This window comes from Gopherus flavomarginatus, chromosome 4 (assembly GCF_025201925.1).
Source record: "Gopherus flavomarginatus isolate rGopFla2 chromosome 4, rGopFla2.mat.asm, whole genome shotgun sequence".
NCBI classification, from domain to species: Eukaryota; Metazoa; Chordata; order Testudines; family Testudinidae; genus Gopherus; species Gopherus flavomarginatus.
This window is the reverse complement of record NC_066620.1, coordinates 73,163,450-73,190,683: the sequence shown is the minus strand read 5'-3', so window position 1 is coordinate 73,190,683 and position 27,234 is coordinate 73,163,450. Positions and strand designations below refer to the sequence as shown.

The window sequence follows — 27,234 nt, the reverse complement described above, 5'->3', positions numbered from 1 at the left end:
TATGTTGGAGGCCCAAGGTTCCCAGGACAATATATAACCACCACCCTCCACACAATTTAGTGATCAGAAACCTCACCCTTAATGTCTACGGGTACGCAATTAATTTACTACTTCAACCTACTGCTTTTGTTTATTCAAGTTTCAAACATCTTTATTTACACTGAAGTGGGTTTATCATTTATTACTGGTGTCTCCTGTTATTTTGCCTGGGTGTTTGGCTGCATCTTGGACTCTCAGAAGAAATGCAAACAATTTTTACAGTACCTGAAAAACCACAAAACTATACCTCTCAGCATATCGTAATGTTGACAAAGTCTCTTCATAGCAGATGTCAGCTGGACTTACAGCTGCAATCTGTGAGTATATACAAAAAGTGTTAATACAATTTAGATTCCCTATTTGAGTTCTGTTTATTGGTTTTATAATCACCAAAGATATTACAGTTCAGAGAAGGTTTACAAAGGACAAATCCATTGGTAAGCCCCTTAAATATAAAGAGAGTCCTTAGTGTCACTAAAACGGCAAGTCACTTTTTGTAATACAGAAATTATGATGATGATGATGATGAACCACCACCATTTTGGGAGACAGTGCAAGGAAAATGAGGAGAGGTATTTTAAACAGATTAACCTAGTTTGTACAAAATTAGTCATGTGGGCCTAGATCCTGAATACTCTTATTTACAGTGGTAGCCCTTACTCAAGCAAATAGTTCCATGACTTCAACGGAACTACTCGTATGATCAAGATGTGGAGAATATGGCCTTTGGTTTGTTTCACACTCCACCGAGGAACAAAAGACTCAAGTTTGAAGAAAACTGGCTCAATTTAAAAAGTTATGAAAATTTAGAAGCCAGCATTTTCATGCATGCACGCCAGCCCCTTCCGATTCATATCCTTGATCCCTCACTTAACAGCACTGTAGAAATAGATAGTTGGAGGCAATGACAGATCAAGCGGAGTTCTGCTTTATTTAGGATGGCAAAATCTGGCCCATGGCATGGATGAACAGTGGGCTCCAAAGAAAATAGTAGAGACCAGTTTTCAAAAGGCCATATACAAAAATGTGCATGCACTTTTGTGCACTCATGCAAATTCCAATGTGCTAGCAAACCTTGATTTGTGTGCACACACCCTTAGTGAGTGCAAAGGTAGGAATGTGCAGGACGCAGGTGCATTTTTAAATGACTCAAACACTGAATAAGAAAAGGGCTCCTATTAAAATAAAATACCAGAACCCAATTACTGAACAAGTCAGTCAACCTTACCATGATAGTCCTGCTGTTCCCCCCAATAGCCGACTGCAGGAGTTTTGTTAGAACCGAGTCTCTGTATGGGATATGTAGCACTTTCTTCCCCATGGCCACCTCAGCCAGAGCACTAAGGGAAAAATGATTGAGTGAGTAAAGGGTTAAACAATGCTCTTGACTATAAATCTAGCTAAAATACAAGGAGAAATAATTTCACTAACTGTACCTGTGTAGATGCTTCACTATATTAGCTCATGGTACCATAATTATACATCATACATTAGCTGATCTATAAAAATAATGGTCAAGACTTTCAAAATTAATAACTTTGGATGCCTCAATTTGAGTTAAAAGAACCTGATTTATTTAAAAAGTGCTAAGCAACCACCCTCAGAAAATCAGGGCATTTTAAAGGTGTCTCAAGTTGTGTGCCTGAAAATTGAGGCACGCAAAACTAGTAGTTGCTTTAAAAAATTCTGACTAACAATAAAGTGAGGCAGCACATCATGATTTCTGTTCCCAGATCTGATCCAGACGCTGAAAACATGGGCAAGTCAATTAATATTCTATGCTTCAGTTTCTCCACTTTAAAATGGAGATAAAATTACTTACCTCTGAGGGATGTTGTGAAGCTTAATTTATTAATGTTTATAAAGTGTTTTCAGATTGCTCCATGGTATGCACTGTAGAAGTGCAAAGAATTATGTTAAGCTTACTAGGTAGAAGATCTGAACTGAGGGAAGACTGCCATTCCTACCTTTTACGCACACACACACACACACACACACACACACTTTTTGTGCCACTTGCAGAAAGGTCCCTGTTGTACCTGATGACATTTCCTAAGGTGGTTAAACTCAGATTTACACGTGTCCCTTCTCTCAGTCTGTCCCCTTCAGAGCCTGAAGACTTTTGCCTTTCACTTCCTGCCAAGTCCACCAGATTTATAACAGACTGCTTGGTGATATCTTCATCTAGAAAAATCTGAAAGAAATTCCAACAGTGAAAGGAAAATAAGGTATTAAGCCATATCCTTAAAAATCACAGCAAGGTACAGCAACCTAAAAGCTCTGTGGATAGTCTGAGTAAATATATTGTAATATGTATTGGCATTAAGAAGCAGAGAATTATTGAATATGGAAAGTAACGTTATGGCTGAAAGAGAATGAATTTTTGTGTAAAAATTAAGCAAGACAGACTTAAGAAGGGGCGGGGGTAGGAAGATAAATTCAGCTGGGATACAAAAAGTTACATCCATATCAATAGACCAGCATCAACAGGGGAGCAAACCACAGTATACAGAGTATATAAAAGTTCAAAGGAGCCTTTGAAATAGTACTTGCTAAAAGACGGGTCAAAGCAAGACTTGCCCAGTAACACAAATACCATACGGAGACACACTGGAACAACGGATGCCTAAAGGAGGTTGCAATAATCTTGGCCTTGTCTGCATTGGTTGCAATTCCAGCAACTGACAGCCAGACACAGATGTAGTTTCATCAGGGCATGTGTGGACAAAGAATGCCATGGCGGGCACCAATGGAGCTTATCCTTGCAATAAGCCATTTGTGACAGCAGCATCACTTTTGCAATCTGATGCCTGTACTCCCATACCTCCATCTGCATCTGACTCCATGTAAGGAGAAACTCCCTGCAACCAGCTTGATAGTGGCAGGCCTGTTATCACATACAGCTCTGTGTATGGATGACCACAGCAATCACAAATTATTTCCAAATCACAGAATGATAGGACTGGAAGACACCTTGAGAGGTCATCTAATCCAGTCCCTGCACTCATGGCAGGACTAAGTATTATCTTGACCAAGGGTTCTCAAACTGGGGGTCGGGACCCCTCAGGTGGGCCATGGTTATTACATGTGGGGTCATGAGCTGTCAGCCTCCACCCCAAACCCCACTTTGCTTCCACCATTTACAATGGTGTTAAATATATAAAAAAGTTTTTTTAATTTATAAGGAGGGTCACACTCAGAGGCTTGCTATGTGAAAGGAGTCACCAGTACAAAAGTTTGAAAATCACTGATCTAGACCATTCCTGACAGGTGTTTGTCTAACTTGCTCTTAAACTCCAATGATGGAGATTCCACAACCTCCCTAGGCAATTAATTCCTGTGCTTAATCACCTGGACAGTTAGGAAGTTTTTCCTAATGTCCAACCTACACGTCCCTTGCTTCCATTGCTTCGTGTCCTAACCTCAGAGGTTAAGAAAAATAATTTTTCTCCTCCCTCCTTGTAACAACCTTTAACATATTTGAAAACTTATGTCCCCCTCAGTCTCTTCTTTTCCGGACTAAACAAATGCAATTTTTTCCATCTTCCCTCATAGGTCATGTTTTCTAGACCTTTAATCATTTTTGTCGCTCTTCTCTGGACTCGCTCCAATTTGTCCACATCCTTCCTGAAATGTTTGCCAGAACTGGACACAGTACTCCAGTTGAAGCTTGATCAGTGCCGAGTAGAGCGGAAGAATGACTTCTCATGTCTTGCAACACTCCTGCTAATACATCCCAGAATGATATTTGCTTTTTTTGCAACAGCATTACACTGTTGACTCATTTATCTTGTGATCCACTATGACCCCCACATCCCTTTCCACTGTACTCCTTCCTAGGCAGTCATTTCCCACTTTGTATGTGTGTAACTGATTGTTCCTTCCTAAGTGGATTACTTTGCATTTGTCCTTATTGAATCTCATCCTGTTTACTTCCGACCATTTCTCCAGTTTGTCCAGATCATTTTGAATTTTAATCCTATCCTCCAAAGCACTTGCAACCCCTCCCAGCTTGATATCGTCCACAAACTTTGTAAGTGTGTTCTCTCTGCTATTATTTAATGTAAGTGAACCCTCAAATACTTTAAGCCAGTGGTTCTCAACCAGGGACACATGTACTCCTAGGGTATGCAGAGGCCTTCTAGGGTGTACATCAACCTACCTAGATATTTGCTCAGTTTTACAACAGGCTACATAAAAAGCACTAGCAAAGTCAGTACAAATTAAAAATTATACAAGGATTTGTATAGTACCTAGAGCCATATAAAAGCTGAAATGTAAGTACAGTATATATATATATTCTAATAGATTTATTTTAGAATTCTATAGTAAAATGAGAAAGTAAGCCATTTTTCAGCAACAGTGTACTGTGACACTTTTGTATTTTTATGTCTGATTCTGTAAGCAAGTAGTTTTTAAGCGAGATGAAAGTTGGAGGTACGCAAGACAAATCAGACTCCTGAAAGGGGTACAGTCGTCTGGAAAGGTTGAGAGCCATTCCTTTAAGATTCAATTAAAAAAATCACCTTCTGTAACATAGTAGGAAATGTGGTCAATGCATATAAGGAAAATGAAGAGGCTTTGAATTTGTGTCTGCAACGAACTTAGGAGAATTTACCTTGTGAATTTACCTTTCTTGCAGAATTAGTTAAATAAGAATTTTAATCTTGTGAAACAAATATGCTGAATAGTGGAAAATAGGGTTTCCTCATACTGAACCTGTTTGAATTGGATGGTAATGACCATGTGAGATCGACTGCTTGTAGCATTCATGCTGGTTGAAGCTGTGGTTCTTATTTTAGTTCCTTGTTCCATTAACCTCTCAATTTGTGCGTAGCTGTCACAAGCCACCCGTTTCAAACCATCCACATAAAAGCCTTGTTGCTGGTCTTCTCTAACCTTGAGTCCACCAGGTTTCTTGGTTTCAGACAGTAAATCTATTACCTATGGAGAGGTATTTACAATCAAAATGTGTTACTGGATACAGCTACGTAATGATTGAAAAGAACATTTTGTGAAAACAAAGAGAAGGGAAAAAATCTTTTTAAGTCAAGAAATGATAGCATGATTTTGTAAGAAGCAAGCAGTAAAGCAATTAACTACACAAACACTGTTTATGGTAGTTTATTACAATCTGGCACGTCATAAAACCACATCTAGCTGGTAGAAATGCTTGTTACTTTGAATAACTGTCATTTTAACATGTATGGAATTGTTACTCGCTGCACATTAATATGAAGTGGCAATCCTCTAAGCACTCTGAATATGGAACTGCCTATCTTTCCCTCCAAGAGTCGTTCCGTGCACAGAGTACTAGCAGAATCAAGCCCATGGATTTTTCTAAATAGCATCAATAGGAATAACCCATTTGCAAAATTCAGGATAAAACAGACAACACCAAGTCACAATGCATGAATGAGATACGACATTTGACAATGCCACAACCAAATAAAGGAAATAAGAGTTTAACCTCAACCCCTCTTACCGTTAGACTTCTATATTAGTGACCTATCATATTCTGGAGGCACTAACCCTTGTCATATGCAGTAGGAAATTAAGAATATTTTAGTCCGGATTTAGGCGTCATCACCACAATCTAACAATCTGGTGCTTAAAATATGAATTAGAAAGATCAAAACCTTTTCTCCATTATCCAGGTCTCTTAACATCTCTCTGTCTCTATTATTGTCATGTGATCAAATACTTTAACATTTTAAATCACACTCCATATTTCTAGTAATGTTTTCCATGATATACAGCAGATACTATCTCTGCTGTCTTGTGTCTCTCAAAATGTTTTATGGTCTCAAAAAACAACCTTTTATGAAAGATTCCATATGAAATAAGAGGGAGGTGACAGAAGACTACAGGTAATTATAAAAAGGCGGCCCTTACAGAGGGGCAGAAGTTGGGGGGTAAATGGAAAACTACAATAGGGTCACAGAAGCAACAAGAGCAAATAAAATGAGTGAATCTGCTTAACATGTTAAACATCTATACACAAATTCAAGGCGTATAGGGAATGAACTGGAAGTCTTAGTACTCCGGCTTGATGGGATAAATCTACTGACTGGAGATTGTTATTAGTGTGGAGAAGTACAGATTGTTCAGGAAGGGCAGGCAGGGAAAAAAAAGGAGGTGTTGCAATGTACATGAGGGATGAGAGGCAGACCAGTTGAAAATCTCTCAGTGAAGATAGAACGGGGAAAAAACAGGAGGGATTTCATGGTAGGGATCTACTTCTTTATCCCTTAGATTTTCTTCCCATGGGACTTTACCTAACAGTTCTCTGAGTTTGTTGTCTGCTTTTTTGATGTCCATTGTCTTTATTCTGCTGCTATCCTTCCTTCCTTTCCTTAAAATCAGAAAATAATCATTCACAACCAATTCCTTCCTGTCAGTCAGAATCAAGTCTGAAATGACTGCCCCAGGTTACTTCCACCAACCTTTGGAACTATAATTTGTCCCTAACCCATTTCAAAAACTTACTGGATGTTTTGTCATGTTACTTTTCCAACAGATGTCTGGGGAGTTACAGTCCCCCATTACTTACAAGTCTTGTGTTTTGGACATTTCTGTTATTCGTTCTAGAAATGCCTCATCCACTTCCTTTTCTTGATTTGGTGGTCTACAGTAGAACATTATTCAGTCACCCCAATTTTCCCCCTTTTTATCATTACCCAGATACTTTCAACTGGTCTGCCCCTCACTTTCTTCTGGACTTCAGAACAAGTGTATATGTTCTTGATCAGGGGTGGGCAAACTTTTTGGCCTGAGGGCCACATAGGGTTTCGGAAATTGTATGGAGGGCTGGTTAGGGGAGGGGGTCGTGGCCCGGCCTCCCTCCCCCAGGACTCCTGCCCCATCCAACCCCCCGGTTCCCTGACAACCCCCCACCCCCCAGGACCCCTGCCCCATCCACACACACACGTTCCCTGTCCCCTGACCGCCCCCAGACCCCCGTCCCTGACTGCCCCCCGCCGCCCCATCCAACCCCTCCTTTCATTCCTGATGGCCCCCCCGGAACCCCTGCCCCATCTAACCACCCCTTCTCCCCATCCCCTGACTGCCCCCTGTCGCCCCATCCAACCCTACCCCTCCTTCCTGACTGCCCCCCTGACCTCTATCCACACCCCCGCCCCGACCACCACTCTGAACTCCCCTGTCCTCTATCCAACCCCCCCGCTCCGTGCCCCCTTACCAAGCTGCCTGGAGCACTGGTGGCTGGCAGTGCTACAGCCTGGCTGGAGCCAGGCCACGCTGCTGCCGCCGCCACGCAGCACAGAGACCAGGTCAGGATGGGTTCTGCAGCTGCGCAGCCCCAGGAGCTCACAGCCCCACTGCCCAGAGCTTTGCGCCGGCAGTGGAGCGGGCGAGCTGAGGGAGAGAGGAGACAGCGGAGCAGGGGCCAGGAGCTAGCATCCCGGGCCAGGAGCTCAGGGGCTGGGTAGGATGGTTCCGCGGGCCGGCTGTAGTTTGTCCACCTCTGTTCTTGATGCATAATTTAATACCTCATCTCTTTCTCCCTTGCCTGTCCTTCTCGTACAAGAGATCCCCCAACCCTCTATGCCAGTATTCCAGTCATCAGATTTATTCCAAGTCTCTGAGCTGCCAGTTAAGTCATAATTTAGCACATGCAATTGTCAAACAGATAGCTAAGGGTTAATGTCTCTTTCACCTGAAGCACCTGACCAGAGGACCAATCAGGAAACCGGATTTTTTCAACTCTGGGTGGAGGGAAGTTTGTGTCTGAGTCTTTCTTTGTCTGCCTGCCTGCTTTCTCTGAGCTTTGGAGAAGTAGTTTCTGTTTTCTAATCTTCTGTTTCTAAGTGTAAGGACAAAGAGATCAGATAGTAAGTTATATGGTTTCTTTTCTTTGGTATTTGCATGAATATAAGTGCTGGAGTGCTTTGATTTGTATTCTTTTTGAATAAGGCTGTTTATTCATATTTCTTTTAAGCAATTGACCCTGTATTTTGTCACCTTGATACAGAGAGACCATTTGTATGTATTTTTTCTTTCCTTTTTATATAAAGCTTTCTTTTAAGACCTATTGGAGTTTTTCTTTACTTCAGGGAAATTGAGTCTGTACTCACCAGGGAATTGGTGGGAGGAAGAAATCAGGGGGAGATCTGTGTGTGTTGGATTTGCTAGCCTGATTTTGCATTCCCTCTGGGTGAAGAGGAAAGTGCTTTTGTTTCCAGGACCGGGAACGGAGAGGGGGAGTCACTCTGTTTGGATTCACAGAGCTTGTGTCTGTGTATCTCTCCAGGAGCACCTGGAGGGGGGAAGGGAAAAAGGATTATTTCCCTTTGTTGTGAGACTCAAGGGATTTGGGTCTTGGGGTCCCCAGGGAAGGTTTTTCAGGGGGACCAGAGTGCCCCAAAACACTCTAATTTTTTGGGTGGTGGCAGCAAGTACCAGGTCCAAGCTGGTAACTAAGCTTGGAGGTTTTCATGCTAACCCCCATATTTTGGACGCTAAGGTCCAAATCTGGGACTAAGGTTATGATAGCAATAATACTTCCAGTGCTTCCTATTCCCTATAAGCCTGGCATTTGTGCAAAGACATCTAAGATGCTGAGCAGATTCCATCACTGATAACCCTCTTGGTTTTCCTATGACCCTCTTAATTTGCCACGTCCTTTGTGAAGCTAGTCTTTTTAATTCTTACCTGTGGGCTTTTGTCATCTGCCCCATTTGAACATGGGCCTCCTCACTCAATTATCAAGTTCGTGCGCAGAGATGCTCTTCCACTTCTTGGTCAGATGGACCCCATTTCCTCCCAGCAGTCCTCCTTCCTGGTACAGCATCTCATCATCGAAGAAACCGAAGTCCGCCCATTGACACCAATTCAACAGCTATGCATCCATCTCCAGGATGTGCATGTCCCTGCCTGGGCCCTTGCCCTCAACTAGAAGGATGGATAAAACCACCACCTGCACCCCAACTCCTTCACCCTCACTTCGGGAGCCCTGCAGTCACTGCTGATTTGCTCAAGGTCATACCTGGCACTATCATTAGTGCTCACATGGATAAGCAGCGTGGGGTAGTGGTTAGAGGGACAGATAAGCCTTGGCAACCTTTCCATAACATCTTGGACGTGGACTGCAGTCAGGTACCATACCTCTCAGGATGTTAGGTCTGGTGACCAAATGGATGCCTTCATCCCCTTCAGAAAGAAGTCCCTGATCATGTCCCTTTTCCTTTCCTCTTGGATGCAGTGGCTGCAAGCCTCTCAGCTTTGGGGCTTGTGGTTTCTCTCTCTCAGCCACTGGGGTCTAATCCTCTCCTCCTGTGCCAGTACAGATTGATCTCAATGGACAGGAAACCAGAAGCCAGTCTCCTCCCAACAAAGCAGCTGGTTCTCCTTCCTTCTCTGGGGCCTCTGTAGTTGGCCAGCATCCTGCATCCCTGATGTTCCTACAAGCATCCTGGCAATAAAGTAATCATGCCCCTGGAAGCTATGCAGATAAGTCCTGTCCTCCTGCAACTCTCTTACATGCATTATGAGGAACTCCACCAACCAGACACCTCTCCACCAGACACCTCTCACACCAGGTAGTTCCCCCTGCCTGCTTCATTGGCAGGGACATGCAGGCTGCATTCCCAGCAAGTCAAGACCAGGGCCTTGGTGGAGGCCTCCAGTCCAGACGTCTGTCTGGTGGGGGCTCCCTCAAGTGAAGGAAGAGCTAGCAGTGGTGTTGGCAACACACCATTTTCCTCCCATGGAGGATTCTTAGTTGTAGAGTAACTGCTAGGCTATGTCTACACTTACAGTGGCATGTAATATACAGGTGCTACACATGTAGCTACACACTGTGGTGCCAAGTCTAGACACAGCCCACCTTTCACCATGTCGCACAGCTACATGTCGCAGCGAAAGGCTTCGGCAGTGGGGAGCTGCTGGAACCTTTTCCTACTGCCTCCCCACTGTGAGTGCTTTTCACTGCAGTGGGGAAAGGTTCCGGGAGCAGGATACTTGACTGCTAAAAACAGAGACTATATGCTAGGGCTTCAGGAGTGTAGGGCACTCTACTCGCCTTAACACCACCACCGTTTGTGCTACGTCTCTCGTGGAGGTGGAGTTATATCAGTGTGGTAGGGCACTTACATTGGTGGGACAAGGCTTTAGTGTGTACGCTGACATAATTAGACCGACATAAGTTGCCTTACATTGACCTAACTGTATAGTGTAGACCAGGCCTGAGAACTTAAAAACAAGTTAGTAAATAAACAAACAAATGGAAAAAGATTAAAATTCAGAATTAACGTGATATACCAACACCATTACCTGCTCATTATAAATTTCCAGCATACTGAAAGTAACCTGCAAAGACAAGAAGCAGCTTGAAGATAAAAAGTTCTCTTGAAAAAAAGCATATTTTTGATATACAGTTATCTCCAAGTAAAAGGAACACAGATTGTCTGGACAAAGACGCCATTTGTCTCAAACTAAACTGACTGTTGGTATATCTTGTGGCAACATAACTCTCATTTCTATGAATCCCCAACCTCCCTCCTTTGTCTCCTCAGCTTGTCTTAGGAAAACTCCATGTCAGCTTATCCATTTTAAGATGGAAATGTTGGACTTTAATAAATCATTTTTCATCAAACTACACTAGCTATTAAGAGTTACAAAATTTCATTCTTGCAACGTTATGGTTATGAGAAAAATTCAGCAAGTGGAAACATTAAAGATTCAGACATTAATTTGGCAATGTGGCAAATTTGTATGATGTATGGTATACATTTTATTAAACAAACAGCAATATATTCCAGCCACATTCATTCAGAAACCAGAAATGGAAAAAACACAGATTATGCATAGCCTGACCAAGTAAGCATTGCTGTTGGAACTTTAACTATTGCACTTCCTGAGTTTTGAGATTTTAACCTGCAGACTGAATGGTGCATAAATGTTTTTCGCACTTAATTTTTATGAAGTTATTTTTGTTTTTTCAATAATGAAGAAAAAAGTTTCATAATGTTAGCGTAGTCCCAAATAGGCTTTGCATTTCCACTTCATTATGGTGAATGTGGTGGTAAGGGATGAGTTCCCAAGTTTGCTGCTGCCATCAGGTCAGAGTGTGGAAAACCCACATCCAGCATCTAAAGAGGTGGGGAAATGAAAGAAGATTCCCCCTGGTAATGCCGCTATGCAATTCCTGTGCTCACGTGCAGAGCCAGTTCTCTACTAGTACCACCTTAGATGCAAACCATGTGAAAATGGATGGGGAGAGGTTGAGCTATCAAGGCACTGAGAGGAATAGCAGCTGGTGTAAGTGTTTTGCATTCAAATGTATGAGATTCAAATGTAGCTAGAAGGAGCTATCAGTTTCCTATTATTTATTCATGGTAACTAGTGAAGGCTAATGCTCACGGTTACACCACAGTCTATGAAGCTCTTCTACTCTGTTATATGTAGAAATTATCAGGAACACCAGAGCAGAAGGAAAAGATAGAAGCTATTTTTGTGGTTGGACACAGACGACCTGGAAGAACTTATTCGCAAAACCTGCGCTGCAATGCTAGGGCCATTAATTCCTATTGAATACAAGAAGTGTGACAAAACATAAAACAATTGACATGACTGAACTGAAAAGTTATTTCTTTCCTTCAGTAGTGAGGGTTGGAAAGTCTGTTGATGCCTGTTTGTTAGACTTTTCGAGAGGCATAGCTAAGATAAAGGAGTAGGTAAGTAGAGGTTCGAAATGTAGGTAACTGTTCAAAATTTCTAGTCTTCTGTGTGGAAAAGATAGGTTGTGACTTGACAGTGGGTAGAGTTTTCAGAAGTGCCTTGGTTACCCAGTTAAAAACTCATATCCAGTGAAAACAAAACAAAAAAAAAACTGAGTCATGCCAAGATTAAGTTAGCTATTACTGGGACAGGGATAGGTTCAAGTTCTCTGTTATCACACATTATGTTTGATTATCGCTGAAGCTAATTTTAAAACGGCAATGGCAGTTTTCCAAATTTGAACTTGAGAGCATATACAGAGGGATCTTGAAAACAAAACAGTGTAGACCATACCTGATATTGCTTGTTCTTCTGGTTCTGAATTGGTTTGAAGAGCTCTTCACACACAACTGGAATTATGCCTCTGTTTGCACCATATCCAATCATAGAATAGCTCTTCCCTGAGCCGGTTTGGCCATACGCTAGGAGAGTAGCATTATAACCTTGCCAGGCATTGTCCAGAACTCCTTGACCAAGGTCACGAAAGACCTCTCCCTAAAAGGAGACATTTTTACTAATAGAGAACGTATACATATGCATCAGAATGGGATAAAAAAAGATTAAACAACCCCCAGCCCTCCAATTTTTTTTTTAAATACAGGTTTAATTTAAAAAAAAAAGTAATTAAAATTAAATTTGAAATGATGACTACTCATAAGGCCTAAATTTACTATAATCTTTTAAAAGAATTTAAATTAAACAGTAATATTAAGCACTATATGTCTGCAGCCAAGTTTTAAAGAAAATCAGACAATTCAACTAGCTGATCTGGAACCATTATTTGTTGAAGTGCTAAACCAGCTTTTCACAGCAGTAGCCTCTTCTACAGGTGCAGAGAGAATATTTTCTTCATTTCAGTTTATTCAACTAGTTCAGTTCAATGATTAGTTCATTCAAATGAAGAAACCAATGAGACAAAAAAAGCAGAAAATCTTGTTTTCCCTCTTCCAATCTATGAATAAAAACTATGTCTGAGGATGAGCTCTACTAGTTCTAAAATCTTGAAGGACAAGGTGACCAGAAACAATCAATTCAATTCACTAACCTACAGATAATATCTCCTCTGTTTAATAAATCAGTTATTAATGTAAGTCATATTTTGATAAATTTTCTCAAGTTTTTTTTCCTTATGTATACAGCACATCTAAGTTATTTTAGTTTACTAGTTAAGGCCCGCTGTATTTGAAAAATATCCATCCAAAGACCTCGACACAAATTACAAGTAAAAAAGTTAAACAAACATATCATTCACTATTTTATAGCATGACAAAAAATGTAAAAACTAAGTACCTGAATAATTGTAAATTAAGCTAAATAATTACTTAAAATAAATGTTTATATAGTGCATACACCTGGTTAGCAAAAAGAAGCACTAGATTTTGTAAAAAGGCTATATTTAATTGCAAATCAACATGTTTGAATGGTTAGCTACCAGTGGTTTCCTTTCTTCAGGAAAATAACTTAAGAGCACAAATACAAAACAAAATTATTAAAACCATGATTTAAAAAATCATGTCTTTTGCTTATTGAGTCACTTAAATTTAAATCAATCCACTCTGACATGCCCACACATAAGAGCATTACTATTTAGTTAGTACAGAGGTTAGTAATTACTATTTTAATCTGAAAGTCTGGTTTAATTATGACAAATATATACTTCATATTAATGTACTTCAAATATTAAGAGTTGTAGGACCTGGAAGCATAAATGAAAATGGGAAGTAGTTTTAGATGTTGGTTTGGAACATCCATTAAGTAGATACAGATCATTCATCTCAGTTCCACTCTTGGGCATTGTAACAACCGCAATCATCAACAAAGTGAGTTAACATTTTATATTGGTAGGAAGTGCTTTTAAATAGCCCTCTGAATACATTTTACCTGGCCTGCATATCTGCTGTTGGATCCAGCTGAAACGAGCATGCCATCTTTATCCTTTAGAAATCCACTGTGGGACCAGTAAGCCAGGTCAAAGGTAAAGGTTTTCATGAGCCCTGGAGTCTTAGGATCATATATGCTTGTGCTGCTGGAATTCATAGAAATCACACACCTGCTGCCTGCATCCTTCTCCCTCTGTATCAAAATTATAAATCACATCATCAAACCAGTAGCAGTTCTAGTCACTTTTTTTACTCAAAATTTATATTTTGGACCAAATCCTGCAAGCCCTTTGTATGTGAAACTCCCAGTAAAGGCAACAGGAGTTCTGTAGTTATTTGGATATGGAGGGTATGTACGACTGGGACGCAACCACAACATATTCATCATAAAAGGTCCAATACATTAATTTCACAAAATTTATCTTGAACCAAACAAGGTAACTGTAGTTGAACTGTAAGCAGGGAATAAATGCCATATAAATAGATCTGAACAGGAAAGATAGTATCTGTAATCATGTCCAAATTTGTTTTTCCCCTGATTTTGTAAACACGTCAGCCATTAGCATTGATAAGCTATTGTTGGAAAATCCTTCACTATTGTAGATATGGCCATAACAGAACAAAGAATGGTATGCTATGTATGCTACTCCTGGGGGAAATTATGCACCAAACTTAAACATTCGGCAGCCAAAAATTTAAAAATCTGTGCATATTTTAAAATTCTGAAAAAAAATCTGCATATTTTATTTGTCAAAACACCACAAAATAATCACACCAGTTTCATTTCTTTTTGATCATTTATTTCAAAATACCTGTCAACAAGTATGTCTGTAACAATACAGATAACAAAAAAGATTCAGGCAATGTTTTTTGACAAATAGATTCCTTACTAGGCATATCCATACAAAACTGAGTAATAATTCATTTAAACTACAATACAGAACCGTGTTTCCTGCACTCCTCAGAAGCAGTGGAAAGGATTTGGAGTGGAAAGGATTTGAGGAGTCAGGGATAACAGAGAAGCTGAGAGAGAGGGAAGTAAATTGCTGAGAAGGAGCCTGAGTGTGAACTTGGAGGGTTGCTGGGTATAGGTGGGAAAAGTATGGAACAGGTTTTTTGGATGGGGGCATTGTTAGGGAGCTTCCTCCATGCAGACCCTGGCTGACCCCTAGCCTCTCCCATTCAGTCAGGCACATCTTCCCCTGTCCTTATGTGTTCCTGCACCCCCCATGTGTCCTTGCACCCTGTCCACGTCACTCCACCCCCCCAGACCATTCCCATATGGCCTTGCACCCCCTGTGTCTCTGTGCTCCCACCCAGCCACTCCTCTGTCCCTATACCCCTCTCCTATTCCCATGTTTCCATGCCCCCACCCCATCCCTGTACCTCCTCCCCCTGTCCTCATGTGGCACTGCACCTCACTCCTCCGTGGCCCTGTGCCTCCACTCCCATTCAGTCACTGTCCCAGTTTTTCTTCTACTAGCCGTTATGAGCCCCCATCTGAACACTCCCCGCCCCCAGGGTGCATGTCTCCCCATAGCCCGTCTCCTGACCTGACCCACTGCAAAGAACGCAGGCTCTCTCCCTCTCCCTCTCCCCCAGCCCCCGCTGGCAGGGAGCTGCTGTTTTGTTGTAGCGCCACCGTGCCCTCAGGTGGGCAAAAGGCAGAACTGCAGCAACCTTTTCACAGCAGCTTTTTTCTGTGCAAAAAATTAAAAATATGTGGGGCTCAATTATGCACATGTGCAGTAGTGCAGAATTCCCCCAGAAGTAATATGGTCTCTCTCAGAAGTACATCAAATTATAGAGAACAATCCTGTTGATTTACTTCAGTGGGAGCAAGATTAGGCCCACTAGTTTTCTTACAACTAAAATTCTGCTCTGTGAACAGAAGGTTCACACAAAAATGAGAGACGGTAAAGGATAGTTTATTCCTTTGCATTTTGATTACTGCATATTACATCATATGATCCTCAACTGATCAGCATTTTTTATTAATCTCGTCTGACAAAGGTCAAAGATACTTTTGTCTGTAGGCGGATTTTTCTAAGTGGAAACATCCAGACTATCAACAGCGTTGACACAGTAATTCATAATCAGTCAAATGAAGATTGAAACTGTTAGACATATTATTGTCCTTATAAATTTGATACAGGTCTTTAATCAGCCAGGAGTCTAAGAATTTTTATAGAGGATTTGCTGTGAACTATCACCAACTATCCATGGGCTTGTCCATACAGAGATGCTCAGGAAAGTTAAGATGAATTAACAAAGATGTGAAGTTAATGTGCACTAATTACAGTACATTAAACCACTGTGTGAACACACTCATTCAGAAGTAAAAGTGCCCTTAGTTCGCGTTAGCTTAATTCTTCTTTTGAGTTTTAGGGATCCTGCTGAATTCAGGGCTTGCTGTTTCCATTTGTCTGGCATTTTCCATTCCTCCTCAATGACCTCTTTGAAAGATATTTCCCATCCATCACAAGGAAGTATCAGCCCTTGGCTTTAGTTTTCTCATCTTCTATGGTTGGAATTCAGAAGAAGTCACCTCCTTCCTTCTCCTAGTTTAAAATGTGTATCTGGGAAAGAATCTGTCTCCTTCTGTGGTTTAGGCTTATCCAAAGCAGAGAGGTCCCTTTCTTTGGAGAAGATGCTAGAGCTTGTGGAAAGTAGTGATGCTTTTTTTTCGTCTTTTTCCTGTGCTAATTGTGTCTTTGCCTTTTGGAAAGGTAAATGGGTAATGGGTAAAGGGGCAATGTCTCTTCTTAGCTAATGTTCCCTTTTGGGTTACAGTCTGCAAGGACATGGGTGTTTGTCTCCCAAGTCTCAGCATTCCTCATCAACTGATGTTGAACTGGAAAGGATGTATTAGGGAGTGTCCTCAAGAGCTCAAGTTCTTCCTTTCAGGAAGGAGAATCTAAAAGAATCCCAGACCCCTTACCAAGTGACTCAATTTTCTGCTTAGGAACAGATGGTGAGAGCCAAGCATTTTTCAATTTAGTGGTGAATTGGATTGAGTGATTAAGAGGAATTTTCATGTTTACTCCTGAAAGGTCTCCTGAAATCTGTATCTCAAGAGTGGGAATTATGTCCCTGACGCTACTCCATAATGAAAACATAACCCCTCTTACTTCCCAAGGTCTCCTCTCCCTTCTTTCTCTCCTAGCACTGCAGATACAATCATCATCATCCTCCACAATACAGTTTGCAAGCAACCTTGATGTTGAATCAGGCCTGGTCTACATTTAAAATCTTAAATCAGCATCACCATCACTCCCTCTGAGCAACATAGCTATGCCGATTTAAGCCCTCGTGTAGACACAGCTAGGTTGATGGAAAAATGCTTTTGTTGACCTACTTACCACCACTCAGGGAGATGGATTTCTTAACAATGGCAGAAGAATCTCTTATAATGAACTTCAATTTTCAAAAAAACCCTTCAGGATACCACACAATCCACCAATGCCTAGATCTCTGCTCTAATTTCTTTCTATAACTCCCCTCCCAACATTCCCATCTGAAATCTTGTTTTACCATTTGTCTGTGTACTCTGTGCCATGTACTCCCTTCTCTTCATTCAAATGCCTCCTTAAAATTTGTCTTCCTTTGTGACAGTACAGTCCCAATCAACACCACTGAAGTTCAAAGAATGTGTTTTAAAGGTTCAATAGTCCAAAATAAATGCATTTTAATGTATGATATTTATGTTGGCAAATCTCTTTTAAGCAAATTTATTGCATCTTAAAGCTACTATGAAATTACAAAATGCATGCCAGGTCCAAATATGTTCACTACTGTTACTCCAACCACCATCAAATGAAGCAAACACTTAAGTGTTGCCAAACTATATACTTTACTAGAACCAGTTTGAAAAGAAAATAGTTTACAAATTCTTTAATACTCAGCCAAATCATTAAACATTTTATGTAGCAGTTTGATATACCGTCCTTTGCTCTGCTTATTTAGAGTGAATTTTTTTTTCATACTGGGGAAAAAAAGATACAAACAACTGGAATATGTTAAAACCCTGTTAAGCTAACATCATGCTTACTACAATTTGATTCATTCTGTTCTAACAGGGATTCCAGCACTTGGTTTTTACAAAACATTTTGGTTGGTACATGAAATATGTTGATTAAAAAAAAAAAATAAAAGTAGTCAGCTTTCACTTGCTTTTTAAGTAGTTTGCTCCTTTACCTAGTATTCATTTTTAAGTATTTCACTGTATTTCTGTACACTTAATTTAGGTACAAAGCATTACACTCTTAACATGTTAAGAGCTTCCTTTTTTTTCCTTAAGAGCCTATTAACAATAAAAGTTAAAGTAACTACTAACCTGAGTGAAAGGTCTCACCCGTACTGCCACTTTCACACTGTCAACACTTGGCATGCTATTACTACTGTCACTCTTCCCAGGATATTTCAAGCCGAAAAACATTTAAAGTAAATACAACTCCTTTTCTAGAGAACCCTATTTTGAGAAATCAAAAACACAGCTAGGGAAGCTGTTTCTTTTTTATAAGACCAGTCTATTAATTATTAATATTTTCTCATTGTGTGCAAGATACTAGTTACCTGATAAATTATTTCTTAACGTAATTGCAGTAGCTTTCACAGTTCTGAAGTCTTCAACATTGCACCTGGATATGAATCAACATACATGAAACACTACCTAAAGTGTTCGTGTATATGTATATATATATATATATGCTATATTAAAAGACCAGAGTAGCATTTCTCAAGTGTGCTAGAAAAAGGAATAGCTTTTCCCTATTGTTCATACGATTTTAGGCTTTAAAGAGACACTTTCACAGCCACCTGAGAGAGTCAGTGAAATAATCTGTACAAAGTCTGGTTTGTAACTATTACCTTTGCATACTTTTTGCATTGCTCTTAGCTTAGACCAGGGGTAGGCAACCTATGGCACACATGCCACAGGCGGCACGCAAGCCGATTTTCAGTGGCACTCACACTGCCCAGGTCCTGGCCACCAGGCTCTGCATTTTAATTTAATTTTAAATGAAGCTTCTTAAACATTTTTAAAACCTTATTTACTTTACATACAACAATAGTTTAGTTATTTATTATAGAAAGAGACCTTCTAAAAATGTTAAAATGTATTACTGGCACGCTAAACCTTAAATTAGAGTGAATAAATGAAGACTCGACACACCACTTCTGAAAGGTTGCCGACTCCTGGCTTAGACAATTAAAATAATTGAAGTCAGTTTCACTTACAGGTTTTCAGTGCTACGATGTGTTGATTTTGAACACTGTAAAAGCACGTAGGTTCACAGACAATTGTTGACTATTTTAAATTGTGGTAGCATTTCTACTACTCTTAAATTTTCTAAAAGCGCACTTTTCACATTTACTCCAAATTTATACAGGCAATGTCCCTTTAAATGTATGTCCTATTGTACGTAATTGAAAATACCAAAGCATTTACATAGCTAGGTTTCTGCTGACACAGCAAACTGAAAAAAAAAATAGGGAAACATCTGAGGTGTGATCTAGTTTTATAAACGCAAGAGCAACTTTCCCAAAGTCTAAAACAAATACAAAAAAAAATATTGCACAGGTTCAATACAATTGTTTACATTCTGACTTCAATACAGTACATTTTAACCATGAATGTAAGGAATTAGCAGCTTGTGTTCTACAATCCCAATTATTGGTGCCAAAAGGTTAAACATTTTCTATAAAATTTAAAACTGTCAGGCTTTAATTTTTTATCATTATAGTAAGAACAAACAAAATTTTAAAAAGAGTTTTGGCCTAATACTGGAGGGTTAGTAATTATGGCGAGACAACATTAAGATGTTCTCAAGCAATTTGGTCCACTCAAACCATTACTCCCTCTCAAAAAGCTAGCAGACAATAAGCATGTTGTGAAGTATACATTTTTATTTAACATTCCTAAAATAAGCTGTATTTACATATATAAATGTAAGAAGTCTTAATATAAAATAGAAAAAACTGCATTGACTGAAGAAATCACACTCCAAATGGAGTTACTTATTGAAGACTGTTTATGAAATTTTACAATAATTTATATAAATTATTCTCTTCCAAATTAGATGATTTGTTTTAATAATCCACACAATTTTGATGACTTTACAAACAGTGGTGTACATTACAAATTAAAAAACAGTTATAGCATCTTCCGGCGCACAACTGGCTTTGGAAAATTAGACAGTCTCTTTTTGTTCTTTCGAAGAGTCTTTTCTGCTGTTTCTGCAGTTTCTTTCTGTTTGCTTTTTGTCCCACGCACAGGACTTCCAAATGGAGAAATGAACTTAATCTCCACTGGTGGAGGTGACCAAGAACATTCTTTCCCCATGGTTCTGCAAGAAATGGTAAGTCCCAACTAGATTACATTATGCTTTACAAAAAACAAAACCCCCAAAACCACACGTATGGATGTTTTGATAGACAGAAACAAAGCCAAAAAGCTAAATTACAACAAATAAAACTACAGCCTCCACCACACCAAAGAAATTCTATGATCATGCAGCATCTTATAAGGGAATAATTTATACTAATAACTCCATGTAAAGAACAACGAGATTTTCCCATGTATAAACTATATTAACATTTATGGCTGAAGCTCCTGACAATCAAAAGAGTAACTGGAAGATCATAATTTTCAGGAAGAAAAAAGGCAAATAAATAGCTCCTGATAGAGCATGAGATTATGCTACCTTAAATTTATGCCTATTTTGAGAGCTTAAAAGTGGTCAACTGTCCCATATCTCAAGTATTCCAGATGAGATTTGTTCCTGATTTAGATCTATTGTCACCACTATGCCTCTAACTAAGGACATAGTCAGGGATTGATTGGAGCAGCAAAAAAACAACAACAAAGACTAGAGGAGTTAATCTGCATACAACTGCTAGAGAGGAGGAAATGGGGAAGACAGTGACTCTCCATCAAGAAGGGGAGAGGAGGTAAAAAGGTATACACAACTACAGAATAAATAAGGCTGTACTTGACCAAATAGATTCTGGTCCAAATGTACCGGAGAGGAAAAAGGTGCCCCATCAATGGAGAACTGGTTTATATACTGAGAAACAGAAGACTTTAAAAAAATTGGAATCTATGGCTTGAAACAATGGCATAAACTAAAGTGTTCCTTTCATTGTACTTCCTATGTTTATAAAATTGAAGTTGTGCTAGAGGTAGCAAGAATCTTTATGATATTCCTTTAAAAATGCTAAACCATAATTAAACTTTTCCTTCTTCAGTTTTCCAACTGCAAGGGGCTTTTTCCTTCATCTTAAATCTTACCGAAATTAAATGAAAAAGACTCCAGGCATAATTTTCTCATTTACCTGATACAGAAAGCCAAACTAGTCCTAAATACAAGACTTGAAATGTTCAGGTGGGTGGAGAGCAATTTAGGCTTCTACTTCTGAAAAATAACTTTATTCCAGAAAAATAATACTGTTCAATGGAAATGCATATTGATGGATTTGAGCCTTGAAAATAATTAAAAAAACCAACAACACAATAAATGAATCAAGATACACAGTAATTTTCCCCAACCATTTAAAAAAAGTGGATATGGGACACCCAGTTACACACAAAAGTGCTCGAAAATAAACTCAAGAATTCATTTTCACTTTGCTACATGGGATGTGGGACAAATGAGCAGCTCTACATCATCAGAAAATTTATATCAATATTTCAAATTGGAAGTTAGCAATATTGCTTCTCACTCAAATGTATTGTGACTGAATACTCTCAAAGGATTGCTGGTGCTTTTAAACCAGTGGGCTCATGAGAACTCTTACAGAATCATCAAAACTGTAAAACAAGGGATTCAAATGTCCTCAAGATGCAGTTCTTCAGCTTCCTGCTGGAAAACATCTCTCTATTCGCTCCTCTCCACTGTATGGAGTGAACTACAGATTTTGCAAGTTTACCTCCTAAACCTAGAATGAAGAATTTTTGCACTTTATCATCTTTACAAAAATTGCATGAAAGTATTAAGCATTTCATACTTGCTTGCTTTCTGGGTTTTTGATTTTGTAGTTCTTCTTCTCTTCACTTTTTGCTTTCCCACAAACTCTACTGTGTTGTTATCCTCTTCTTTAATTGGTAACTCCTGTTAAGGCAACAGAAAACATATACATGACTTCTACTGTAGACGCCCTCCCACTCCTAAGGAATGCTAACTAATTTATAAACATGCTTAGTTCCAGTTTTAAAATCTGATTTATATGAGAATGAAGCATTACAAATTATTTTGGGCAAATAGTAAATTAGCCCAAGTTTTGGCTGGGGGGGGAGGGGGGTTCCCCATGGAAAAGTCAAGCTGTTTCAAAAAGAAACATCCATTCAAAGAGATATTCAAGATTTTTTGTTTGACATAAATGATTTTTTTTTTTCCATTCTGCCAGGGGGAAGAGAAGGAAAAAAAAAAAAAAAAAAGATTTTCAGCTTCAGTTCAAGATGAACGAATTTTGCTTGTTTGGTGGCCAAACTAGGGGGAAAAAAAAAATCGTTTGCTCAGTTCTAGTACTACTGAAGGAGAATGTTGATAAAAATAAAAAGTCTACATTTCTTAAGACATTACCAGTTATTTTCCCTTACATCAGAAGTATAGTACCAACATCTAAAAATTCAAATTGGACTAGTAGGAGTTTATTCACCAAAATATAGCTAAAAGCTAAAACATTTATTTATTCTTAGCTTAAATATATTCAAACAGATTTATTTTTCCAAGTATTAATAATAATTAACTCTCAAGAAGAAATCCAAATAGTTTTAACTTAATTAATTTAACTTAAATTTTTCTTGTAAAAACATTATGCTTTTACAGAACAGGATTCTGCAACAGTCATAATTTAAGAATATAGTTTGTAAAAGAGTTACAGAGAAAAGCTTGAAACGGATAGGAAGTAATTACAAACATTACTTACCAATTCTTTCACAATCCGTGAAATACTGGATACATGTTTCCTCCTCGACCTCAAAAGAGGGGGTGAGAACACAAACTGAGAAGACAACTCTGGGTCTAAATCCTTGAGCTGTACAGGATGCTCTGCCTTTTCAGCTATGACAAAATGTATAGTTAATGTAAATACAAGGGATGGGGAAAGAGAAAAACACAACTAATACTTAAGCACAGAATAGCAAAACCAAGATTACACCCCAGTAAACATGGTTTGTCTTTAAATCTAAAATAAGGGTCAAATTCAGCTGTCTCATGGAAGCTCAAAGTTCTGGTACTTTCCCATAATGGCTACACCTTGGTCTCCTATGTTTTATTGCAACTTGTGAGCCAGATAAAAACAAATCCAATGATGCCTGTCTAGGTATCCAGATAACCTGAAACATTGGCATTGATAGGTGTGAACTGTCAATCATTTCAGTGACATTTTAACTCTTTAGTTCTGGGATAACTACTTCCCGAACAATCAAAGCACACAAGTTGCATGAAGGACAATCACATACTGAAGAGTTGCACAATCTACTGAGAGATGCATCTCATTTTGGTGCTACAAGTAGGGGAACTCAAACTGTATATAGAATTTGGGACAGTAACACCCTATTTCTTCCACAAATGAAAAACAAAAGGCAGGCATATGTAATGAAATGAATGATTGAAATACTTACGCTAGATAGAAATCAAAAACAAAGACAAAAGATCAAACTAAGTTTCATTCCACTGAACTTGTGATATTTCAACTCCCTTACTGTTAAGAGGCTTCTATGGGGTGGTCTACACTACGGGGGGGAAATCGATCTTAGATACGCAACTTCAGCTACGTGAATAACGTAGCTGAAGTCGAATATCTAAGATCCGATTACTCACCCGTCCTCACCGCGCGGTATCGATGTCCGTGGCTCCCCCGTCGATTCCGCAACTCCGTTGGGGTTGGTGGAGTTCCGGAATCGATATAAGCGTGCTTGGGGATCGATATATTGTGTCTAGATGAGACGCGATATATCGATCCCCGAGCAATCGATTTTAACCCGCCGATACAGCGGGTAGTCTAGACGTAGCCTTCAATAACCAAGTCCTGTAACTCTTAGACATGAGTAAAAAAAAAAAAAAAGGAATTGTATCCTTTAGTAGAATCTTAACTTTTATATGGTTAAGTTTCTTACATAAAACTGTGCCCAAAATATGTTTCATGTAGCTGACAGGTGAGAATGAAATTGCAAGCATTCCTATTTTGTGTCAGAAAACAATTCAGGTACCTTTTGATTTCTTTGTAAGCTTTGTGAGAGGGGGAGAGAAAAAGAAGGACTCATTTTCCTCTAGGGAGAGCTTCTGATGCATGCCAATTTTGCTGGATCTGGTCCTTGTAATATGAGTACCATGAACTGCTAAAGTTCTCTCCATTTCATCAAGTCTTGATTCAGTTAGGTCTGCAACTAGCAAAGAAGGATTGCAATCAGTTCCTTGGGGCAAGCCTTCTTCCTCTGTGCTTTCCTCCGATACTGATTGTAGTTGCCTCTTTCTGTTTTTATGTCCAGCTCTGGCTGAAGCCCTGGTTGTAGCCAATGCCTCAACTGGCTGAACAGGTGTCTTCTCTAGAGTGGGTTTTCCAGTACCTGTTTTTTCTACTTTAGCAGGTGTAACTCTTGTCGCTCTTCTCTTGGGGGTATCAGGCCTTTTCTCTCTCTCCTCTGAATGTATGGCTTCCTGAGTGGGTATAGAATCTGTACCTGCAGACAGATTTAGTGTCCTCCTCCTAACATTTCTTCTAGTAGTTACAGAAGATTTAAGTTCCATTTGATGATGAGATGACTTAGATGTATCAAGCTCACAATTTTCTGAAACTTCTGATGATGTACTAGTCTTTTTCCTCCTGCCTCTTCTAGTTGGCACAGGCAGCTGCTGCTCATAGGACTCTGACTCCTGATCAGTAATGATGTTTTCAGTAAGTTGTAAACTAACACTTTTTAGTTTTCTTCCACTTTTAATGGGACTGACTGCCATTTTTACCTTGTGAACAGTGAAAATCTGGCTATTTTCTTGATTCCCTACTGAACTTTTTGCTCCTCTACCAGTCCTTTTAGACGTAGCAGGTAGCTTAACTGCTTCTTCAGCAAGAGGAATTTCCTCATTAGCCGGTTCAGGAAGTACTGATGCAGGTTCCCTGGTTCTCCTTAACCCTCTCCTTGGAGTACCAACCATCTGTAATGACTGTCCAATAGAATGAACATTGTCTGATGTTTCTAAATGATTCCTCCTAGTTTTCCTGGGGCCTCTCCTAGGAGTATCAGGGATCTGAGGTATCTGTGGATCTTGAGAATTTCCATCAGAATCAAGATGAGAACCTTCATGAATCGCAGAAGTTTCTTTTGTTCGCCTAGCACTTCTCCTCAGGGTACACAGTCCCAACAGATCTGGTCTGCCTGTATTTGACAGCTGTTGAGCATCTGTTGAGGGGATATTTAGTTTTTTGCTCTTTCGTCCCCTTGGACGCTTAGGTGTCACCACATGGTCTACTTGACAAACATTGGCATTATCTGCATTTGCTTCCGGCACAGTTGTTAGTGGAGCCTTTATTGACTTCTGGGAAATAGTTACCTTTTTGCTCATTAAAGGTATACTTTCATGAACAGACTGTTCCTCTACTTCAGAAGTGAATTCTTTACCTCTTGTATCTTTGACTAATACATTTTCAGCAAGAGCTACCTTAACAGGTTCAGGCACATATGGGAATGCATCTGCAATATTCTGAGACTCCTGATCACTAGTTACAGTGGGCACTGAATTCGTAATGTTCTCTTGGTTATCAATGGTGCCTACATGATTCATATGCTTGTCCTCTGTTTTTGTGCTAACTGGTTTAGTAGACATAGCTAATGTTGTAGAATCTCCTGTCTCAGTTTCACCGTCTTCTCCTTCTAATATTAAAGTAAAATTGCTTTCAGACATGAAAAGCTCTCCATCCCCTTCAGCTGTGTCACATTCATCGGTGTCTTTAGTGTCAGGCAAGTCACAAGTGAACTGCTGTTTGATAGCATCAAAGTTGTATTGAAGTTTAAGAGTGCCTGATGGATATTGCTCATTAAATGGAGTTGTCTCCACTGTTTCTTCTGAAGCTTGGACATCAGGGGTGCCATCTTCAATAATCTAAAATAAAAGTAAATAGGTCTGTTAGTAATATATTAGTGTATGTTAATGTATTAGTTTCTGCATATACTAACTTTCAGCAGGCCTTGATATGATTGAGGTCAATAGTGTCCCTTCTTTTGAATCATTATCGAGAGCACAGTAATTAGAAGTAAACAAATCACTCTCTATCACACACAAAATGCATGCAATTTAAGGGACTGAAAATAAGTATTTATTACATGAAACCAGACAGTTAAGCAGTTTTAGATATTCTGTTTACAATTATGAAGATTTTCTAGCAGCAAGGAGTCAACTGTATTGTTTTACAAATCTGAGGTAGTTCAGGAACTGCCTCCAGTCTATTCTAAGAGGAAAGCAAGTAAAGATAAGGTTGAACCAAAAACCCATATTCAGACATCCTTAAGCTTTGTAGTTCCATACTTAGTGGCTGGCTTTATGTTAAATAGGTTGAAATATAACGACTATGTTCAGATCCAGGGTTTTACTTAACAGTCTGGATCCGCATCTGATTTTTATGGCTTGGTTCCTTCCCTAGATTTAACCAAGTAGCAAGTGATGCCAGGACATGCGCTTCCTTTGGTAATTATAAAGTTCTGACCTACAATATGTGACCTGCAGTAACCAAGAGAAAAGGGACACCAAAGCAGAAGGAAAAAGAAAAGATCAGGGGCTTAGACTCTTAGAACAACTCAAATCCTGAGAACAAACAGTGATGTAAATATAAAAATCCTAAGATTTATCATGTGAGGGAATCACAACAATGGTCTGAGCAAACAGAAAATATTTTAGGGTGTGAAAACTCCAGTTATGGCTGTTGGCTCTTCAGCAGTCCAACTTGTGGACAGATTGGCTGACACACAAGAGAGAAAACCAGTGCTGCACTGAGGAATTATTTTAGATTGTACAGAACAGCGCATGTAATGAATTCATTGTCTCCCATTCTCTGCAGTTCCCTATGCTGGACAGGATTGCTGTCTTTCCTTTGTGTCCATATAGTATGGATGGGTTCTTACAATCTTAGAAAGAAAAGCTTTTCCCCTCCATTGGCCTCAGTGGGAAGACAAATTGTTCTCTAGACTTAAATGAGGTGGGATGAAAAACTTTGTCCCATCCTCTCCAACAGATATACTACTGACCAAGCCGAGAGACAACTCCTCAAAAGACAGTCTGTATTAGCATTCACCTCTCATTTTCCTGCCTCTTGTCCTCTTAATGATTGCAATGAAATCTTATTAAGAAAACCTGCCACTCAAGTGTGACTAGTAGATTGACTAAACCCGAGGGACAATGACACTGTACAACCTTCAACACTGACTCAAAGATTGTCAACAGAAAAGCAGACATCCTGTTCTAAACTCAAGGCTTTAACAAAGGGGAAAAGAAGCCAATGAGGGTAGCCTGCAGGTATGCTAGTGGGAAAAGGAGGTGAGAGCGAGGCAAGAGTAGAAAATCTCTTCCTGTGCTCCAGGTGG

General features: G+C 39.5%; 2 protein-coding genes across 2 annotated transcripts in view; both read right to left on the bottom strand.

The window, feature by feature from the left end:
- The window catches only part of LOC127050057 (kinesin-like protein KIF28), a 53,356-nt gene extending 34,292 nt beyond the window's left edge, over positions 1–19,064 (bottom strand). The window contains exons 1-8 of the mRNA XM_050951592.1: positions 17,995–19,064; positions 13,660–13,851; positions 12,073–12,273; positions 10,333–10,368; positions 4,759–4,983; positions 2,079–2,233; positions 1,268–1,379; positions 287–354 (exon numbers count right to left, since the gene is read on the bottom strand). Of these exons, the coding sequence (XP_050807549.1) occupies positions 287–354; positions 1,268–1,379; positions 2,079–2,233; positions 4,759–4,983; positions 10,333–10,368; positions 12,073–12,273; positions 13,660–13,851; positions 17,995–18,096 (1,091 nt within the window). The 5' untranslated portion in view covers positions 18,097–19,064. The remainder of the gene's footprint in view (positions 1–286; positions 355–1,267; positions 1,380–2,078; positions 2,234–4,758; positions 4,984–10,332; positions 10,369–12,072; positions 12,274–13,659; positions 13,852–17,994) is intronic.
- A 96-nt stretch (positions 19,065–19,160) lies between these two features.
- The window catches only part of AHCTF1 (AT-hook containing transcription factor 1), a 78,149-nt gene continuing 70,075 nt past the window's right edge, over positions 19,161–27,234 (bottom strand). The window contains exons 33-36 of the mRNA XM_050950360.1: positions 23,872–25,759; positions 22,587–22,720; positions 21,666–21,769; positions 19,161–20,005 (exon numbers count right to left, since the gene is read on the bottom strand). Coding sequence (XP_050806317.1) covers positions 19,813–20,005; positions 21,666–21,769; positions 22,587–22,720; positions 23,872–25,759 — 2,319 coding nt within the window. The 3' untranslated portion in view covers positions 19,161–19,812. The remainder of the gene's footprint in view (positions 20,006–21,665; positions 21,770–22,586; positions 22,721–23,871; positions 25,760–27,234) is intronic.